Source organism: Bidens hawaiensis, unplaced genomic scaffold (genome assembly GCF_021521415.1).
Source record: "Bidens hawaiensis isolate Kalapana, Puna unplaced genomic scaffold, B.hawaiensis_p1.1 tig00029602_1, whole genome shotgun sequence".
Classification (NCBI taxonomy): Eukaryota; Viridiplantae; Streptophyta; class Magnoliopsida; order Asterales; family Asteraceae; genus Bidens; species Bidens hawaiensis.
The window spans coordinates 86,231-105,542 of NW_027494900.1; the positions used below are offsets into that span (position 1 = coordinate 86,231).

Consider the following 19,312-nt stretch of genomic DNA (forward strand, 5'->3'; position numbering starts at 1 on the left):
ACATTCAATAACATGTGCTTTAAGTTAAAGGTAAAGTAATGAAAGAATAAAGTACTCTTAAATTTTAGAATTACTGGTTTTAATAATCTCAACTTTCATTTATTGACCCGGATTATCCTAACCTATAACATGTTTACAGACAATTCCACCTTTAGATGTATTTTCCTTCAGCAATCTCATGCTAGAGAAAAAAATAACCCCGCTAGCCTTTTGATGACGTGAAACATACGTATTTGATTTCTGAAAAAAAATATGTTCAAAGCTGAGACTGTCTATAACATTAAGATTAATCTTGTCTAGTAGTTGAAAGTTGATATTATTAAAATCCAAAAAACTTGTATTTTGTTTTTAAAGGCATTATATCTTCATATGTTTAGCTTTTAAACTATTTTTTGGTTAATCCTGTTTTATAAAACTGTTAATTTCTTATACAAAAATAGTTGTGGATCCTTATCATTGCAAACATTAAAACCATTAGGATCTCAATTATACAAGAAGGTAAAAGATACAATACAATAAGGTCTTATCATACATTAATACATTAGGTATAGGAGAGACTATATTCATGGAATCACATCAATTGATCTCGAAATCATTAGTATATATCCAATTAATCATCAATTCATTCAAACAACTAGATCTTGATAGTCCATCGAATAATGAAAAGCATTTTTATCGTAATTATGGACTTTGAGCGTAATTATGAAAACAAATACGTATTTGAGTGTAATGGACTTTAACAATTAGCGTAATTTGTAAATAGACTAAGCGTAATTCGCGTATTTAATGTACAATAGATTATTATTGCACAGTAACTCATACATGTATAAGAATATAAGTTTTTTTCTGGAAAAATGTTTATTAAAATAGATAGAAATTATTAGTTCACTAATAAAATATAAAAACATCTATAAATCTTTTATTAGTTTAAAGTCATGTATCAAAAGAAAAAAAGGAGTCAAATCGTCAAGTCATGAGTTGCCTTAGTTTGTAAATACGTAGTAGTTTGAACTCAATTCTTTACCTATGTTAGGGTACTTGTGGCATCTCTTCCATGGAGTGTCGGGTTCATCAGGTTTCTCGGCAACATCATCTTGTAGTTTCGGTTTGATGAAACCGATCGTGAAGGTGCAATCGTCTTCTACACCTTCATCGATTTCCACGCCCGTTTGCTTAAATTGCGTGTACATCAGGTGACACACAAATTTATTCGGGTTCTCACTTACGCCCCAGCACCCTTAGTATAAACCAACCCTGGCTCGACTCATGAAATTTGGATCGGGCAAACAAAACACAAACGACAAAATTTCCTATCACCCAAATCCCGTGGCGCTAATCTCAACCGCCAAATACCAAATCAACGTCCACGATTCCCTACGCGCATTTTCTCTTTAGACTCACGCGCTTCATCCAGCGGTTCCAAAGATTCTTTAAAATCCGCGTGAAAGGAATCTTTTTCCCCAAAATAATAATAATTTCAAAAGTGTGAGTTCATCACGTATCCCGTGCGCCTGAAAATCGAGTGAGATTTCGTTTCGTTGCGAATAATATCATATCATATTAAAACCTACTCAATCTCCTCTTCTTGCGTTCGATTTAGGGCTCAGATCTCAATTGCTCGTTCGCTGAAGGTAATTTGTTCGGTTATATGTTTAGTTTTTTAAATAATTTTGTTGTTGTAGTAAAAATGTACGGATCTTAATCGCTCATTCGGTTTAGGTAATTTTAGTTTGATTATATGTTTATTTTTTGTAATAGTTTTGTTGTTGAAGTGTAATTGATGGTGGAATGAATAATTTGAAGGTTTTTGGATCATGAATTATTGTTTTTAAATGTTTTTAATGCTCGTTGATGTAAATAGTGTACGGATCATAATTGTTTTTCGGTGAAGGTCATTTTGTTGATTATACGTTAGGTTTATGAATTTTTTGTTGTTGAAGTGTAGTTGATTATAGATATGATAATTTGAAGGTTTTTGGATCATGAATTGCTGTTGTTTTGGTACTGTATAGTGATTTTAAATATTTTTAATGTTCGTTGATATAAATAGTATACGGATCTTAATTGTTTATACGGTGAAGGTGATTTTGTTTGTTTATACGTTAGGTTTATGAAGTTTTTGTTGTTGAAGTGTATTTGATGATAGAAATGATGATTTGGAGGTTTCTGGATCATGAATTGTTGTTATTTTGGTACCGTGTAGTGATTTTAATGCTTAATGTGAAGAAAGTTGATAGGAGATGGTTTGATGATATTGTGGTGAAGTATGTAGGTCTAGATCTATGCGAGTGTGTTTATTTTGTTTTGAATCGTGTTTTGAAATGATGTTTTGTGTTTAGGAAATGCTTTATATGAAAACTGTAAGTTTGTTTGTGTGAAGTGATGTTTAGGCCTGTTGATGAGATTTTTGGAAGGAGGTGATTTATGATATTGATTAGAAGAATGTTGTTCTAGATATATGTGATGTAGGACTGTTACAGTTGAGATTTACTTAGATTGGAGATAGTATAGAAAATACTTTCAATTTGTAGTGGTTAGGATATGATTCTCATGTAGTTTAATGCATCTATGCTTGTGACACCTTAGACAAATCTCATATCGTTATGTGTGGTTGTGTATAGCATGTGTATATACACAGGATATAAAGAATGTTTTGGATCAAATACCTTAACGCGTTTTGGATGTATTGACTGTGAATGAGAGTATATCTCCACAGCTAAGTGTGCTTGGATGGGATCAATCCAATATGGCTGAGTTCTAATTGTGTAATCATAATCAAATCTGTGAATTGTTTATAGGCAAAATGGACAATAGTGACTGGTATTAGGATCGGATGCTACAATGCTCTTTGAGTATAATTGTGTGTGATTGATTGTCTTAATCGTGGGCCATGTAATGAGTATCAATTTCTTGACTTCAAAACTAGTAGCATTTGTTTAATTTTTGTTGATAAAGGATTAGGATATTACATTATACACCTGCTAATAGCAAATAGATCTAAGTACTGATGTTAAACCTGTAAAATTGATCTATATTGATCGTTAATGTAATTATGTACACATGATGTTGCAGGTAGATGCAGTGGACTGGTACCTGTTAATTCAGTTAGATCACATTACTCCTAAAATGGCATTTGCTACATCAAGTTTTTGGGGTCCAGTTACTTCAAGCACCGAATGGTGTGAACAGAATTACGTGTACTCGTCTTATATTGCTGAATTCTACAACACAATTTCAAATATCCCAAGCATTATTTTGTCATTTGTTGGGCTCGTGATCGCCTTAAGCCAGCGATTTGAGAAAAGATTTAGCATACTTCACGTCTCAAACATGATACTTGCCATTGGGAGCATGTTGTTTCATGCCACATTGCAACGTCTGTAAGTGTCTGCAATTCCACTTATTAAATTTTACATTGAAGTCTAATTTGAACTTGGGCGGTTCACAAGCCAAACCCGGCTCAACTAGGACTAAAAACTATATGAGCCAGCTTGGCTCGGCTTGAAAACTCTCTACGAGCCAAGAGCAAGCTTACCCTGGCTTGAAATTTGTACCGAGTTAGTTTGACTCAAGTTGATTTCTAGCAAGTTTGAAATATCTGAGACTGAATTTGAGAAACCAGTTTGAAATTTGGAATTTTGGAATTCGACTCCGGGTTGGTCCACCACCACCACCGTTTTTCATTATATAAAGAATGATGCTCTTGGTGATTTAATCATTGTCATGTATAAATACAGAGTATTAATGTTGATGATAGTGTAAGTTCATATTCAATCGAATATTGATGCATGAGTCCCTCAAGCAGGGGTCTTAAAGCCGGCTTTTTTTAACATCGTTGAAGGTTATATGTCCAGCATAAGCTACGATTTACCTTATCCTATTATTTAACATGATATTGGTGGGGTCCATTGAGTTTTCTGGTTACGGTTATGTCAAAAATGTTAACTTATAACTTGGTTAAAGAGCAAGGCTTAAATTGCCAGCCTCTATGGAAATGGTCGTTGTGATTCATGAAGGAAGGGTGATATGCAACTTAGTTTTCTTAAGGACTGATTTTTATTTGTGTGTGTCCATATAAGAAAGAGCTTATCCTCAACCACAAGCAAATATGTGAACCAAGAAGGTAAATACACTACACCCAGTGGCGGCGGAATTAGAGGTTTTAGGCTGTAGGGTCGTAATAGAAATGTTTTACGTCGTCTGTCGGTATACATCAATAATTGATTTGTGCAAGGCCTGGTCACCAATAATTTCATCATCTAACAATTCAACAGATTTTATTGTCTTAATATTTGATTTAAGTGTTTTTTCTTGATAACCAAAGTATCTCTAAAATAAGATGAATCTACCCATAAAAATAATAAAAGAATTGTAATATGTAATATACAATTAGAGGAAATAAAAAATTTTAAGTAAATAATTTATTATAAATCAAATCAAATTCAATTTTCGTCTATATAAATAATATATATATAAGTTAAAATAAAAAACATAATAGATATTTAACAAATTGAATATAGCTTGTCAAGATGCACACGATAAGAAAACAATAATATATAAAAATATTACTTTAGTACGAATCCATTAATTAAAACCGTAAATTAAAAAGATAGCATGCATAACCTAAATATATTATTAATTTATTTAAAATCCATTTTTACCATATGTTGACTACTCCAAGAGCACTCATCCATAAACCAGTTACTGGTACAAATAACATAAAGAAATGTAACCAACGTTTATTGGAAAAAGCAACCCCAAAGATTTGGGACCAAAAGCGATTAGCAGTGACCATTGAATTAAGTTTCTTCAGCTTGAGTTGGGTTAAAAGCACGGAATGTATTTGCGCCATCACCATCTTCAAATAAAGTATTTTCTACGGTAGCACCATGAATAGCGCATAGCAAAGCAGCGCCCAATACACCGGCAACTCCCATCATATGAAATGGGTTCAATGTCCAGTTATGAAATCCTTGAAAAAAGAGGATAAATCGAAATATAGCTGCTACACCAAAACTTTATCTTCCATTTTTTTTCTGCAACTCCGACTCGGAAACCCTCCCTCAACGCCGGCATGCCGGAAAAAACTTAAAAAAATAAAAACTCACTCTTCTCTTTCAATTGTAAATAGCCTATGGAGACAATCTAGAGGGTCAAAACACAAAATAACACCTCACGTCGAGTACACCGATTTATACATACATTGGTCGGCCGAAGGGTCAACCAACCCTACGGACCGCTAAATACACCCCTTTAAGCTTTCAGGTGGTTGCATATTGTTGTTGGTTTTAGTTGTACATTATTGTTCTTGCTTGTAACTATAGGTAGTTAAAAGTAGGCAACATACCAAAATAGGTAGCATCATCTATTGATTAACGGGTCTAGACAATTAAATTTTTTAACAGTTTGAAATTGCACATATATACTCTTACCAAGCGGTTAAAGATCCAATAAGCTAACACCACAAGTCGACTAATATCCTTAACATAACACGTGTTTAGAATTTTATTAGCACATAAGTGTAAATCATGACACAAAATGAATTTCAATCGTCTTAGTCCAACACAAACACGATACACACATACACATGTCTATCCGTCCACAAGATTCTTTATAGCTTTACTATAGATGATGTTACGTAAGTTTTATCGTGAGTAGATTATCAAAGTTTGTTCTTGCTATCATCATTTTAAAATGAGACAATTTATTTACTTTGTAAGTGCACAAATCTTCCAAGTGATACCGGAATGCAAGAATCAGGATATTATTCAATTATTCATTCATGTCTTTATTATGTGTGTTTCTTGAGTAAAACTAAAATTGTGGACCAAAATTAAAAATCCGACCTGCCGGATTCGAACCAGCGACCTAAGGATGGCTATGTTAACATACTACAGTCCTCCGCTCTACCAACTGAGCTAAGGTCGGTTTGTTCTTTGTATTCCCAATAAATTTATAAACTTTTTGGATCTTGAATTCAACATGTGACACACTGTAAACCAAACAGAATCGTTTTGACCTTTATTATTTTCTTGTTCTTTTCATTTTTGAATATGCACTTTTATATATATTCATAAACTCTTTTTAACAATATTTAAATAATAATGAAGTTTTCAGACAGCCAAACACAAATGTATCTTTGCTGGTTTAGATGGTTCACCCATCACCCGACCCAGCCACCTCATTCACCTACATAACCAAACCCATTAACCGAACTCATAACAACCGAACCAAAATTAACAGACAATCAAATTAACCTAAAATCGGTTATCGATTATTTATTGTATGCTCTATTAACCAAACCGAACCATTCATATTTTCATATATTTCTAGCTTTTTTATTTTCATTTTGTTATAAACGTGTGCGTAAACATGTGCATGTGAATGGATGAAAATTTTCAAACCAATGATATGGGATTGTTCCCTGCATAGTATTTGCATAGTGTTTCAATCTAGTATAAATATGCATTTGTGTAAAAGAGTAGATATCAATCTCTATCAAAAAATTTCTTACTCTCCTCTCAATTATCTTCAATACTTCCAAGTTTATATATTAATCTTGTTATGCTTAGTGGTAAAATTATAACACATTTTAGGTACTTGTTGGTGCATAATGTCAGTAGTTCATAGTCTAGTGTCTGTATTGTTTAATTATGTTTTGTATGTTTAAGCGAAGTTACTGACAAGTTCGCTTAACAGGCGAACTTGTTAGTCAAGCGAAGTTATGGACAACTTCGCCTGAACATGCCAGGCGAAGTTGTCGTGTATTTATAGTCCTAGGTTACGGCTTGGTTTGCAATCGTCGTTTAAGTTCGTGTCAGTAGTTCGAGTTCATTGTAACGTGAGGACGAGAGTCTGTAACAGTGATATTACGTCACGTGTTTGAGTTATAATATATAACGTGTGTTCGTGTGATTCGTGTTCTATACTCGTAACGATCTACGCAGGGATTCCGCACCTGGGTAGACCGAGATATCTCGTGCGATCCGTCCAGGGAACCTACAATTGGTATCAGAGCAGTTGAACAGGGCTGCCAACAATCTTTGGGTTGTAGATAGCGGCTGTTCCCGGCACATGACGGGTAACAAATACTTGTTACACGATTTGAAACCTGTTCAAGGAGGGAGAGTGAGCTTTGCCGGTGAAAGTGGTGGCAAGATTACAGGAATGGGAACGGTGTCGAACGGAAAGATGACATTGGAGAAAGTTAACTTTGTAGAAGAATTGAAGCACAATCTGCTGAGTGTGTCGCAAATCTGTGATAAGGAGTACACCGTTCATTTTACTAAGAGTGAGGCGATTGTGTTGAAACCTGGTTTTCAGATACCAGAGGAGTGGATTGTGATGAAGGCTCCACGTGAAAGAAATACATATATTATGGATATGAGATCAACTGAAATGGCCACGGCAGAATCATGCCTTATGACAAAAGCGAGTGAATCAGAGTCCGAATTGTGGCATAGGAGAATGGGGCACATTCATCTTCGGAAGATGAACCACATTGTCAGGAATGGACTTGTGCTGGGCGTTCCCTTGAAGAATTTCAATTTTGAAGATAAATGTATAGCATGCAAGAAGGGAAAGCAGCACAAGAAATCCCATCTCACCAAGAAAGTCAATTCAATTGCCAGTACCCTAGAATTGCTTCACATGGATCTCTTCGGTCCCGTGAATGCAAAAAGTCTAGGAGGTACTTCTTACTGCTTGGTGATCACTGATGACTACTCACGATATTCGTGGGTATATTTCCTAAAATCAAAAGACGAAACGGCTCAGATGGTGACGAATTTGATTACCAAAGTTGAGAATGTTATGGATAAAAGGGTTAAGTTCATCAGGAGTGACAATGGAACGGAGTTCAAGAATTTTGATATGGAGATCTTCTGCCTTCAGAGAGGGATTGAACACCAATACAGCGCTCCGTATACACCGCAACAGAATGGAGTGGCTGAAAGGAAGAACAGAACATTAATTGAAGGAGCCAGAACAATGCTGGCTGATTCGAAGCTTCCTGTGGTGTTTTGGGCTGAAGCTGTTGCTACAGCCTGTTATGTTCTGGATAGAGTCTTAACTGTTAAAAGACTTGGTAAAACGTGTTATGAGCTAATGCATGGGAGAAAGCCCAACTTGAGTGGTCTTGAACCATTCGGGTCCCCTTGTTCGATTTTGAAGACAAATTCTAAATTTGGTGAAATAGCCGATGAAGGAATCTTAGTCGGTTATGTTGTTGGGACTCCCAACAGACGTGTCTTTAATACATCGACCAGCAAGGTTGAGGTGGTGTGTAACACCGATATCACAAGTTACCAACCACCAAAACCAAGCAACGGACCTGCTGAGTTTTTCGACTATGTTAAACTTTTTAAGTCTTTTAACATACCTTATTTGGATATTGCTGAAGAAGAAGAGAGAGTTGCTACGAAGATGATCCTTGATGAGGAAGAAAACCTATTGCAAAGACAGCTGATCGATAAATGTCAACCTTCCTCATCAAATGCTGTCGATACCTCTGCTACCTCGACTGAAGAAGAATTTTTCAATCCGTTTCACTCTCAGCATGAAACAACCATTGACGAGCTCTCTTCTAACTTGGAAGACAATTTGCATGTCGGTTCTGTTCCGACCACGAGAATTCATAAAGATCACCCTTTGGAGAATGTGATTGGTGATGTGTCCTCCGGTGTACAAACAAGACGTAGTTTGAATGAGCACACATGTGTTTACACAAGCATCAAGGAGACAGGGATAATCAACGAATGCTTGTACACCTGCTTTATCAGCCAGATTGAACCGAAGAATTATCAAATGGCTCTCAAGGACAGCTCGTGGGTCGAAGCCATGCAAGAAGAGTTGGCTCAATTCAAGAAAATGGAAGTTTGGACTTTGGTTGAAAAACCAAAGCATGTGCATGCGATAGGCACAAAATGGGTGTTTAAGTGCAAGAGAGATGAGAAAGGGATTATCATAAGAAACAAGGCGAGGCTAGTCGTTAAAGGTTTTAATCAACAAGAGGGGATTGATTATAATGAAGTGTTCGCTCCTGTCGCAAGGTTGGAAGCCATTAGATTGTTTTTGGCGTTCGCTGCTTATAAGAAGATGAAGGTATTTCAGTTGGATGTGAAGAGTGCGTTTCTGAATGGGAAAGTTGATGAGGTAGTGTATGTTGAGCAACCTCCGGGTTTTCCTGACCCAGACTTTCCTGATCACGTGTACAAGTTAAGCAAGGCATTGTATGGACTACACCAGGCACCTCGTGCCTGGTATTCAACTTTATCAGATTACTTGCTTGAAAATGGGTTTGAAAGAGGGAAGATTGATAGCACGTTGTTCGTTAAGAGAGAAGGAAGCGACTTCCTGCTGGTGCAAGTCTACGTGGATGACATTATCTTTGCTGCATCTAAAGTCTCCATGTGTCAGGAGTTTGAGGCCGTCATGAAGAAAAGGTTTGAAATGAGTGCTATGGGTGAACTAACTTTCTTTTTAGGATTGCAGGTTGATCAGAAGAAGGATGGGATGTTCATTCATCAGACCAAATATGTCCATGATGTGCTTAAACGCTTCAAGATGGAGGACAACACTCCATTCGACACTCCAATCTGCGTCAATCACAAATTGGGTGCTGAGTCAGACGGTGATGCAGATGTGGACCCAACTCAGTATCGGGCTATTATAGGTTCTTTAATGTACTTAACTGCTTCTAGGCCTGATATAATGTTTGCTGTTTGTCTTTGTGCTCGTTTTCAGGCAAACCCAAAGGAATCTCACATGAAGGGTGTGAAGAGGATCTTGCGGTATCTCAAGGGCAAACCGAAGCTGGGGTTGTGGTACCCGAGAGGAGGAGACTTGGAGCTAGTCGCTTACACAGATTCTGATTATGGAGGGTGCAATCAGAGTCGGAAGTCAACAACTGGAGGATGTCAGTTTCTTGGTGGCAGATTGGTGTCGTGGCAATGCAAGAAGCAGACTTCAGTCGCAATTTCAACCTGTGAAGCAGAATACATGGCAGCATCCAACTGCTGCTCCCAGGTTCTTTGGATTCAACAACAGTTGCGCGACTATGGTCTGAATTTCTTACTTACACCTATTTGCATTGATAACACAGATGCTATCTCAGTAACTAACAATCCCGTGAAGCACAGTAAAACTAAACATATTGACATACGTCATCATTTTATACGGGATTGTGCTGAGAAGAAACTGATTGTGCTTGAAAAGGTGGATACGCTTGATAATTTCGCTGATCTTTATACTAAAGCGTTTGACAAAACAAGATTTCAAAAACTTATCAAGCTGAATGGGATGATCAATCCCGAGTAACCATGCTTTTCATGTTATATTTAAAAAAAAAAACGTCACTATCGCTTAAAATATGTCGGTTACCTCAGTTTGAAGGACTTGTCTTCGGATATGTTTTGGTCATCATTTTCTACTTGTAGATTTTGAGGATAGCCATTAACCAGATGACTGAAAGTGACCGGGGCGGTTTATGATGAGTTTTCATTTTTTCGCTTAAAATTAGTCGATCATACTTAGTTAGAAGGACACATACTGGTATGTGGTCGGTCCAGCTGATCCATTGGATCTTCGGGATAGCCGTTTACCTGAAGACTTTGTTTTGGTCGGGGCGATTTATGTTAAAATTTTTAAAGGGAAATGAAATTATTTTTCAAGTCTACTACTTCGTAAGAAGTTCGTTTGCTATGTTTAACAGGAAATTGATCCAACCTTGGAAAATGATGGATATACTGATTCTGTGTGCTTAACTAGTGAAGTTATTAGGCTTAAAAGGCTTTAGGACAGTCATTGTATGTCATGATAACTTTTTATGGTGCGTAAAAGTAGATGTGATACAAACTAAATCTACTCGATTTTACGTGGAAACTCCTTAAGAGTTTTGCATGTATTCATATATATCTTTCCGAATGATAGGCAGAAAAGCGATTACCCAGTCATACACGAGCCCGTAAGTGTTCTGATTCCCGTGAAGATAGCGTTTCAAGAAACTGCATTGATCCAGATTCGGGACTTGCAGTTGTTTACTACTCTGAAGTCTATGTAAATGTTTATTGAAAAAAAAAAAATAGCAACTTAACTTATGAGTTATTGAAACATTCTAGAGTTCAAAATATCAAGACTTCTCAATCATGGAGTAAGAAAGAGAACGGGAAGCAGATGAAGAGTACTTACAAACTTAATCAGACACTATGGGTCGAAGTCAATTCGGGGTGACTTGGGGAAAGCCAAATATGCTTTGAGAATAGATAGGAGGCATCATAATCTCTGAGTTGTTGCCCACTTAATTTTTGAGATTAATTGAACTTAACTCGTATCACAGAAACGATGAAAACCATCTTAAGTTATTTACCTGCCTACAACCTGTTTCCTTCTGTCATAATACAGCTAAACACGGATCTATGTGACAGTCACGTAATTAGTATGATTCCTGTTCGGATCTTTTCTAAAACGTAGTAGTCCCTATCGAGACTGAAATTTGATCCCTTATACTTTAATTTTTTTTTAAAAAAAAAGTTTCTTGTACTTAGGTAGTTTTATAATTTTGTATCTGGTTACTTGGACTTGATCGTGTCATTTAATTCTTAAAGGGAAGTTTTTGAACTTAATTGCAAATTTTCGAATTATAAGGGTTGATCTTGTAAATATAGGCGATGTTATTAAACAGGCGAACTTGTGAATAACTTCGCCTAGGCGAAGTTAACCGTAACTTCGCCTGTGTAACTCCGCCCCTATATAAAGAATACTTAAGGTCAACAGTTTCATTATTTTCAAACTCAGCGAACTTATTCTCTCCGAAATTTCAGCGAACTTATCGATCAATCTGTCAATCATCTTTGTTTTCTTTCTTCGATTTCAAACCGATTTAAAGGTTGGTTGGGTCATTACATCGTGTTATCTGTTCTTTGATGTTAATCTAAGGTTGTTTCGATAACCGGTTAATAACCTCGGCCGATCGATCCTTAAACCCGATTTCAAACCTTGTTTTCACGTGGTCAAGTACAACCTGGTCGTCTAGTTATCCTTAAAAACTTGTGTTTCAGAGTCCTTAATCTCCACATTAACCAGAAACACCAGATTTTCCGGAATGTAATCGACATTACTGTCGCCGTTTCAGATTCAGGCGAACTTAAGGTTTGGGCGAAGTTATCCGTAACTTTGCCTGAGGCTTAACTTCGCTTGAGGCGATGTTCTGAGGCGCTGTTGAGAGGCGATGTTCTGAGGCAATGTTGTGGTGAGGCGAAGTTAACATTAACTTCGCCTGGACCTTTTAACTTCTCAGTTATCAGACGAACTTAAAGCTGAAGCGAAGTTGTTCTCAACTTCGCCCCATCTTTAACTTCGCCGATACAGATTTAATCACAACTTCGCTCATGGTAACAAGCGAACTTGTGTTATGCTTTAACGTTTATCTAGCTTGATTCGTTTGTTGCAGATATGGCTGCTGTTGCCGGTGCTGGAGGTGCTGGAGGAGATGACGAAGGAGATAATCAGAGACAATTCTTCCCGGGTCACAACATGTTCATCACTTTAGACCCGGAAGCGAGTGGTGTGGAGGATTACCGAGAGATAATCACATTCCTCCTTCGCTCGAGGATATTCCACGCAATCACTACGACTCTGCCGATATCCTTACCCAATATCGAGGATTTCTGCAGACTGTGGAATACGATTGCCGCGTTGAGCCCCCGGTTATGCGAGCAACCGTCAACAATCAAGAGGTTCAGTTCTCATCTGAACAAATACGGGTGGCTTTACGGTTCGGTGAGGAGACTAGAGATGACCCTACAGAGTTTGTGGCTCCATTCCATGATGGAGCATTTCTAAGAATAAGCTATTCTGGTCCATTGGGCGATACACAACGGAGGAAGGGTTTCCTACTTGATCAGTGGCGCTTCCTCATGCACGTTATGATTGTCTGCATGTCTGGGAGGAAGGCGGGCACTGACGGGATGGGTGCGACCATGCAGTCCGCAATGACTGCTCTGACTTATAACAAACGTTATAGCTTCAGTCAGATGGTCTTTTACGAAATTGATAGACAGAGAAGAGCGATGGCCCGTGAGAGGTTCATCATGTATCCAAGATTCATTCAGATGATCTTGAATCATGTTGCTCCCACGTTGCCTCAACGACGCCCAATAAGATACGTGGAGAATGTGAGCAAACGTATCTTCGCTCAATGTCGTACATCCAGTGCGAGGAGCAAGCCTGAACTGCGTCCAAGGCATGCTCCACTCTTTGGGTACTTAATAAACCCGGGGTATGTGCTAGCTCGTGGGGATGAGTTCAGAGACCCGGCACCACAACAGGCAGGAGCAACTCATGCTATACCTGCTGCTCCTGTTGTGTCACCGGAGGAGGAAGTGGACCTTGATGCAGAATTCGGAGGTCAAGGGTTCTTCGATATGGATCGGGTGGATCCAGAGGAGAACGTTCAGATTCCAGTTGAACGTGTCTCGAGTGTGCGTGTTACTAGAGCAGCTACGACGGTGGCTGACTCAGATCTTGATGATGTTATGGATGAGGCGAAAAGGATGTTGGTGACTCAAGAGAGAATATTTGGCAAGAGGAAGAGAACAGTTGATGATAGCGAGTCAGAAGAAGAAGAGGATATTCACAAGCTGATTAGACGATCAAGACGTGAAAGGACAGGTGCAGGTATGGGAGCTGGAGAGACTTCAAGAGTTGTACGTTTTGCTCCATCCGCACTGTCAGGTATGTCGATTGTTCCTACATCACTACAGGTCACAGGTTTAAGCGCCGCGGATGTTCCCGTGGTGGCTACATCAGCTGTCGGCATCCCATCAATCACTACTATCCAGCCGACGACTCCGGAGATTGTGTCTTTACCACCTCCAACGCTTACTCCTTCAGAGGTGGTGGCACAATTTGTAGAGTCGACAGTCGTTGCAACTGCAGGGTTGTCGGTCACGATACCACCTGCGGTTACGTCCACAACTGCTTCTGATGTCCCGGTTACATTCGAGATCCCTGCTGAGTATACTCAAGACACATCTAACATGAGGTTTGATTTCGATGCAACCCTCTCAGACTCGGAGAGAATAGCTGCACTTGAGCGGGTCGTGGCTAAACAATCAAGGGTGAATTTTGTCCAGACCCAGGCTATTCAGCACCTTGTAGCAGAGAATCAACTACAGTCGTCCCTCCTGATTGAACATGGGAGAATTATAGATGCTATGAAGGAGCTCTTGGCATCTCAGGGGGAGACAGGCTGTAAAGGCAACGAGTTAAGGACAAAGAAGAGGAATGACAAAGACGATGATCCCAATGCATCGAAAGATGCAGGTGGTGAGTTGCCAAGAACTACTCAAGCTCTTGGGACTTCCACAGCTCAGGGGGAGTCTGCAGGTGCAGTTGGTGGTGATGAGGTGGTGATGGTTGATGATGAAGATGATGTGATTGATGCTTTGAAAGAATTAGATGATGATATGCTAGATGATGATGTGATGTTTGATGATGATGTGCTGCCTACTGAGGAGATTGAGAAGATTGGAGCACAGATTGTGATTGAAGAAGATGTTGAAGAAGGTGAAATAGTAGAAGAGAATGTAGAGCATGACATTCCAGGTGTGGAGAAAGCAGATATGGGTAATGAGACAGTAATCGATGAGACTGAATGGGAAGAGCAGCCTAGGTGGAAGGAAGGCTATGCTCAGTGGTTCGTCAAAACGAAGAAACCAGCGGTCCCTAAAATGTTTAAGAAGAGTTACAATATTAAAGGCTATGCTGAAGCAAAGAAAGGGATTATTTGCTGGATCTATGATGAGCAGTTGAAGCTCTTTGTGATTAAACGGTATGACGGCGTTCAGTATTTTAAAAGAATGTTAAGGTCGTTGAATACACTGCCGGAATGTGAAGTGAAAGACTTAGCCAGATTGGGGTTAATCAATCGAAATGACGATAATATGGCTAGAGTCATTGAGAAAATTGTATGGAGAGAGAGTACAAAAGAGAAGAAGTTTGAGCTGTTGAAACCGTAGAAGGGAAAACTTGTTGAAGACAAGGATAGAGGTTTGAGAGCTGATGGAAAACCTTGGATGGTCATGAAGTATAAACCGATCCGGTGCCTTAAAGAAGTACCGATGAAGCTAATGCCCAAGGATGTGCTTAAAGACCTAAAGTGGTGGTATGTGGATTGTGAGACAGCAGAGGCGGTGATGGAAGACGAGGATGAACAAGAGCTCCTAAGAGTTTACGATCCGATGCATTTGGTAAACTTATCGCAAGCTGATCTGAAGGTACTTAATGAGAAGAAAATCTTTTATATTCCTGCTTGGAAGGACGAAGCGAGGAAGTATCAAAGAATTGTGTCAGTGTGTGTTAGAGAAGGAGTGCATGCGTGAAGATACAAGATTGAAGATTACAAGACAAGTGCTTAAAGATCAAGATATGAAGCTACTGCAAAGGGGGAGTCTGTTGGTGCATAATGTCAGTAGTTCATAGTCTAGTGTCTGTAATCGAGTCTGTATTGTTTAATTATGTTTTGTATGTTTAAGCGAAGTTACTGACAAGTTCGCTTAACAGGCGAACTTGTTAGTCAAGCGAAGTTATGGACAACTTCGCCTGAACATGCCAGGCGAAGTTGTCGTGTATTTATAGTCCTAGGTTACGGCTTGGTTTGCAATCGTCGTTTAAGTTCGTGTCAGTAGTTCGAGTTCATTGTAACGTGAGGACGAGAGTCTGTAACAGTGATATTACGTCACGTGTTTGAGTTATAATATATAACGTGTGTTCGTGTGATTCGTGTTCTATACTCGTAACGATCTACGCAGGGATTCCGCACCTGGGTAGACCGAGATATCTCGTGCGATCCGTCCAGGGAACCTACAGTACTTCATGCTTAATGCCTCCATTTTATGTATTTATATCTTCATTTAATTTATTTCTAAGTAAAAATTTTAGCCTAAATTTGATTTGGTTGTTAACTAAAATTAAGCGAGCTGAAAAATTTAGTAAACAAACCAAACCGATTAACAGAAAACCGATCGGTTAATTTGGTTGAGGTTAATAGCCAAACCGAACCGTGCACACCCCTAATATATTGGCTTTTCTTTTACGATTATTATAATTTGATTTTTGTATTGCTAACACAGTATGGTATTCCCAAAATGACCCTGATTTGAAACAGATAAACCCACAAAAGTTGAAATATAGCATATATCTAACAAGCAGAATATCTCAAATCTGTTAAATGTAAGAACGATGAACAAAATACAGATGGGAGGAATTCAGATAAATTGCTTCAGAAATTCTGTTGCCACTAATCTTCCTCTTGTGTTCATGGACAATTTCAGTTCACTTATCTCTTTATCAATATCCTGCAAATCAAGTATGTTGAATCAATATAAGTATGGCCCGCAAAACGAAAATTTTCGGCATTTATATACTTATAAACAGGGGTGTTTATAAAACGTTCAGCTGGCTTGGCATTTATAAAATTTGGTTCACGGTCTGTTTTTGAGAGTCAATGATTAAGTCGGCAGTTGAAACTTTGGAACCAACCATTGTTTAACCCTCTTTTATTTATTTTTTGTCCTGGGAATATACAGTCGTGTAAATGTATCATACTAACGAACCAGATTTTAATTTTTACATTCTAAATTTTAGTGCAATCTAATGATTTTGAAAAATAAAATGAAAAGCCGCTTCAAACTTCAAACTGCTAAAATTATAAATTTTCAATACAATCTAAAACATTTTTTAATTAGGTCAAAAGGCAATAATAACTAATAAGTATAAGTAAATAAAATCTTACTTCCATGAATTGCACAATGAAGTCAATAAGCTTATGCTTCTGCATCTCTTCACAGTGGTAATTAGTGATAAGAAAACTAATATCATAACCCTGAAAAAAAATTGGAGGGGGGGGGGGGGTGGACAAGTCAGCAAATTTAAAAAAAAAATTGAAAAAACAAATATATGAAAGTTAAATGACAATCATATCAAATAAAGATTTGGTAGCTTTTACACACACCTGTACTGGTTTTCTCCTCAAAACTTGAAAAGCTTCCGCCCTCATTGACAAAAATCTAAGGAACTTTTTGGTTAGAATGTTTTCAAGCTCATCTGCCTGCTTTACCTATAAACAAATCATAAAAAGAAAAGAAAACGAAATATAACCAGTTTAACACGAATAAAATGACAACCCAATAAAAATGGAAGCAAGTATTGACTTTCTGAAAAGACAAACGATACAAAACGTTGTAAGACTCATGAGGACCTTTGTTTGTTCTAACTGAACTTTAAATTTTCAAAAATCAATAATCTAGTTTAGTAACTTAAAGTCTTTGTAGTGTCATCACTTAATCACATCTATTTTTCAAAAATGTTGGTAATTTCGATGGAAATGAGTGTATTTGTGAAATTCTGTTCTCATGACCATGTGATCAACAAAAGTTATGACATGTGAAAGAGAGAAATTATTAAAAATTCACTGCAGTTACCTTGAGGCTTATGCGCAGTGAATTGATAGAAGTTTCAATCAAGCATTTTTCAGCTTCATTTCGACAAATCACAACCTGAATAAGAAATATCAATATTAAAATGATGGTACAAATAAGGATATTAGTAAATGATGACAAATTACTCCTTAATCCTAGAAAGTATCATCTTTCAAAAAATGAGATTATTTATCTACTTGTAAGCGCACATGTCTTCCAAGTGATTATCCCTTAAAGTTTCTCATATGCAAAAGATTAAAAATCATTAACCTTTTGACATTGTCATATTTGGCTTTCTCTCCCAAACCAACTATCATTCTTGTGAAAATGCCAAACTATAATAAATTAATAATAATAATAACAGCAATAGTAATATTTATATTAATAATATATGCAAGGATGAGTGATTTGTTCTTACTGAATTAAGCAGAAGTTCCGGGCTGGTCCTGAAAATGGAATGGAAAACATTAACATTTTGACTTTTTTTCTTTATACCGACCGTGTGCTCAAAGGCAACGCATATACAAAATCAGCATAAAAAAAAGAAGGCGAATTCAAGTATCATCTATACATACTTCATCTCAACTTCTGGTTTGTTGTGTCTTTCAACTTCTTGACAAGGAAAGTTCTGCAAGAAGAATAAAACATTACTGAAAATGTATACATTCAAACCTAAATCTAGTGGTTAAGCAGCAGTAGTGCTAAAATGATATGTTGGTTCATGTTGTAAATGATATGCGTGCATGATCCACGCCACCAAATGTGTTGAATCAAATTATCAATTGAAGATATAGGGTTGGCTTGAATCAGAAAATTTGATTAATTATTTAACCCTGAAACCAGTTTCCAGACTTTCTATAAAAACTTGCCTTATCCAACCAAAAACTTCTACCACCAAGATTATTTTCGGGTTTTAGACATGTTAACGGACATCTTGATACAAGTTCGACCTTTTCATCTAACTTGAATTTAGCATAACCAAAATGTACCTGTAAACACATGGCAGCCTCTAGAGTGTTGCGTATGCAGGTCAAATACAACCTCACTGAACTCGCCTGTGAAACATGAAAAGTTAATTGCTACAAACAAATACAAAATGATCCCACATTTGGCAGTAAAGTTCTGAAAACAACAAGCAAACGTGTACACAGTAATAATCCCGCTCATAGTAAAGTTATTGGTACTGTCTTGGGAGGGTGGGATGATGGAAAATCTTTCCTCTATCCCAGGAGACAGAGAGGTCAGAGGCTGCTTGATGCTACCAGTGAGTAGGGGTGCAAACGAGCCGAGCTACTCGAACTCGAATCGATAGAAAGCTCAAAACGAGCTGAGCTTTTTAGACCTCAAGTCGAGCTCGAGCGTCAACTAAATTTGTTTAGTTATCAAGCCCGAGCTCTAGCCTTGTATGAGAAGCTCGCTTAGGCTAGTCGAGCCTTAACGAGGCATGTGCTTTTTTAAATTTTACCTCCTTTTGACTTCTATATATTAAGTTAGCACTTCACAGCTGAGCTCGAGCCGAGCTTAAGCTCGTTCAAGGTTTTTCACAAAATATACAAATATAACAAAAAAATGTATATAAATTAATTAACAAATAATAAACGAGTCAAGCCCGGTCTTGAAAAAACAACTCACGAGCCGAGCTTGAGCCTGAGCCCTCATAAGTCCAAACGAGCCGAGCTCGAGCCTAGTAGAGCTCGGGCTTGGCTTGGCTCGTTTACACCCCTACCAGTGAGAGACCCCAGGCTCCAAAAACGTTTTTTTAACTTGTAAAGTAACGCAGTCTAGATAACATAAAGTTCAGCTAAGGGAATCAAAACAACAAAACATGAAGACAT

General features: G+C 37.7%; 1 protein-coding gene and 1 non-coding gene across 2 annotated transcripts; both read right to left on the minus strand.

Moving 5' to 3' along the window:
• Positions 1-5,840: 5,840 nt before the first annotated feature.
• TRNAY-GUA (transfer RNA tyrosine (anticodon GUA)) lies at positions 5,841-5,928 on the minus strand. Its single transcript is given in 2 exon segments — positions 5,841-5,876; positions 5,892-5,928. It is a non-coding gene; the product is annotated as a tRNA-Tyr (tRNA).
• A 10,228-nt stretch (positions 5,929-16,156) lies between these two features.
• LOC143579112 (actin-related protein 2/3 complex subunit 4) lies at positions 16,157-18,755 on the minus strand. The gene is made up of 7 exons (XM_077062503.1): positions 18,467-18,755; positions 18,053-18,105; positions 17,896-17,923; positions 17,481-17,555; positions 17,012-17,116; positions 16,793-16,882; positions 16,157-16,355 (listed from the first exon to the last, which is right to left on the minus strand). Exons 1-7 carry the CDS (start codon positions 18,476-18,478, stop codon positions 16,266-16,268), a joined length of 453 nt encoding a protein of 150 aa, XP_076918618.1. The 5' UTR covers positions 18,479-18,755; the 3' UTR covers positions 16,157-16,265.
• Between the last annotated feature and the right edge of the window lie 557 nt (positions 18,756-19,312).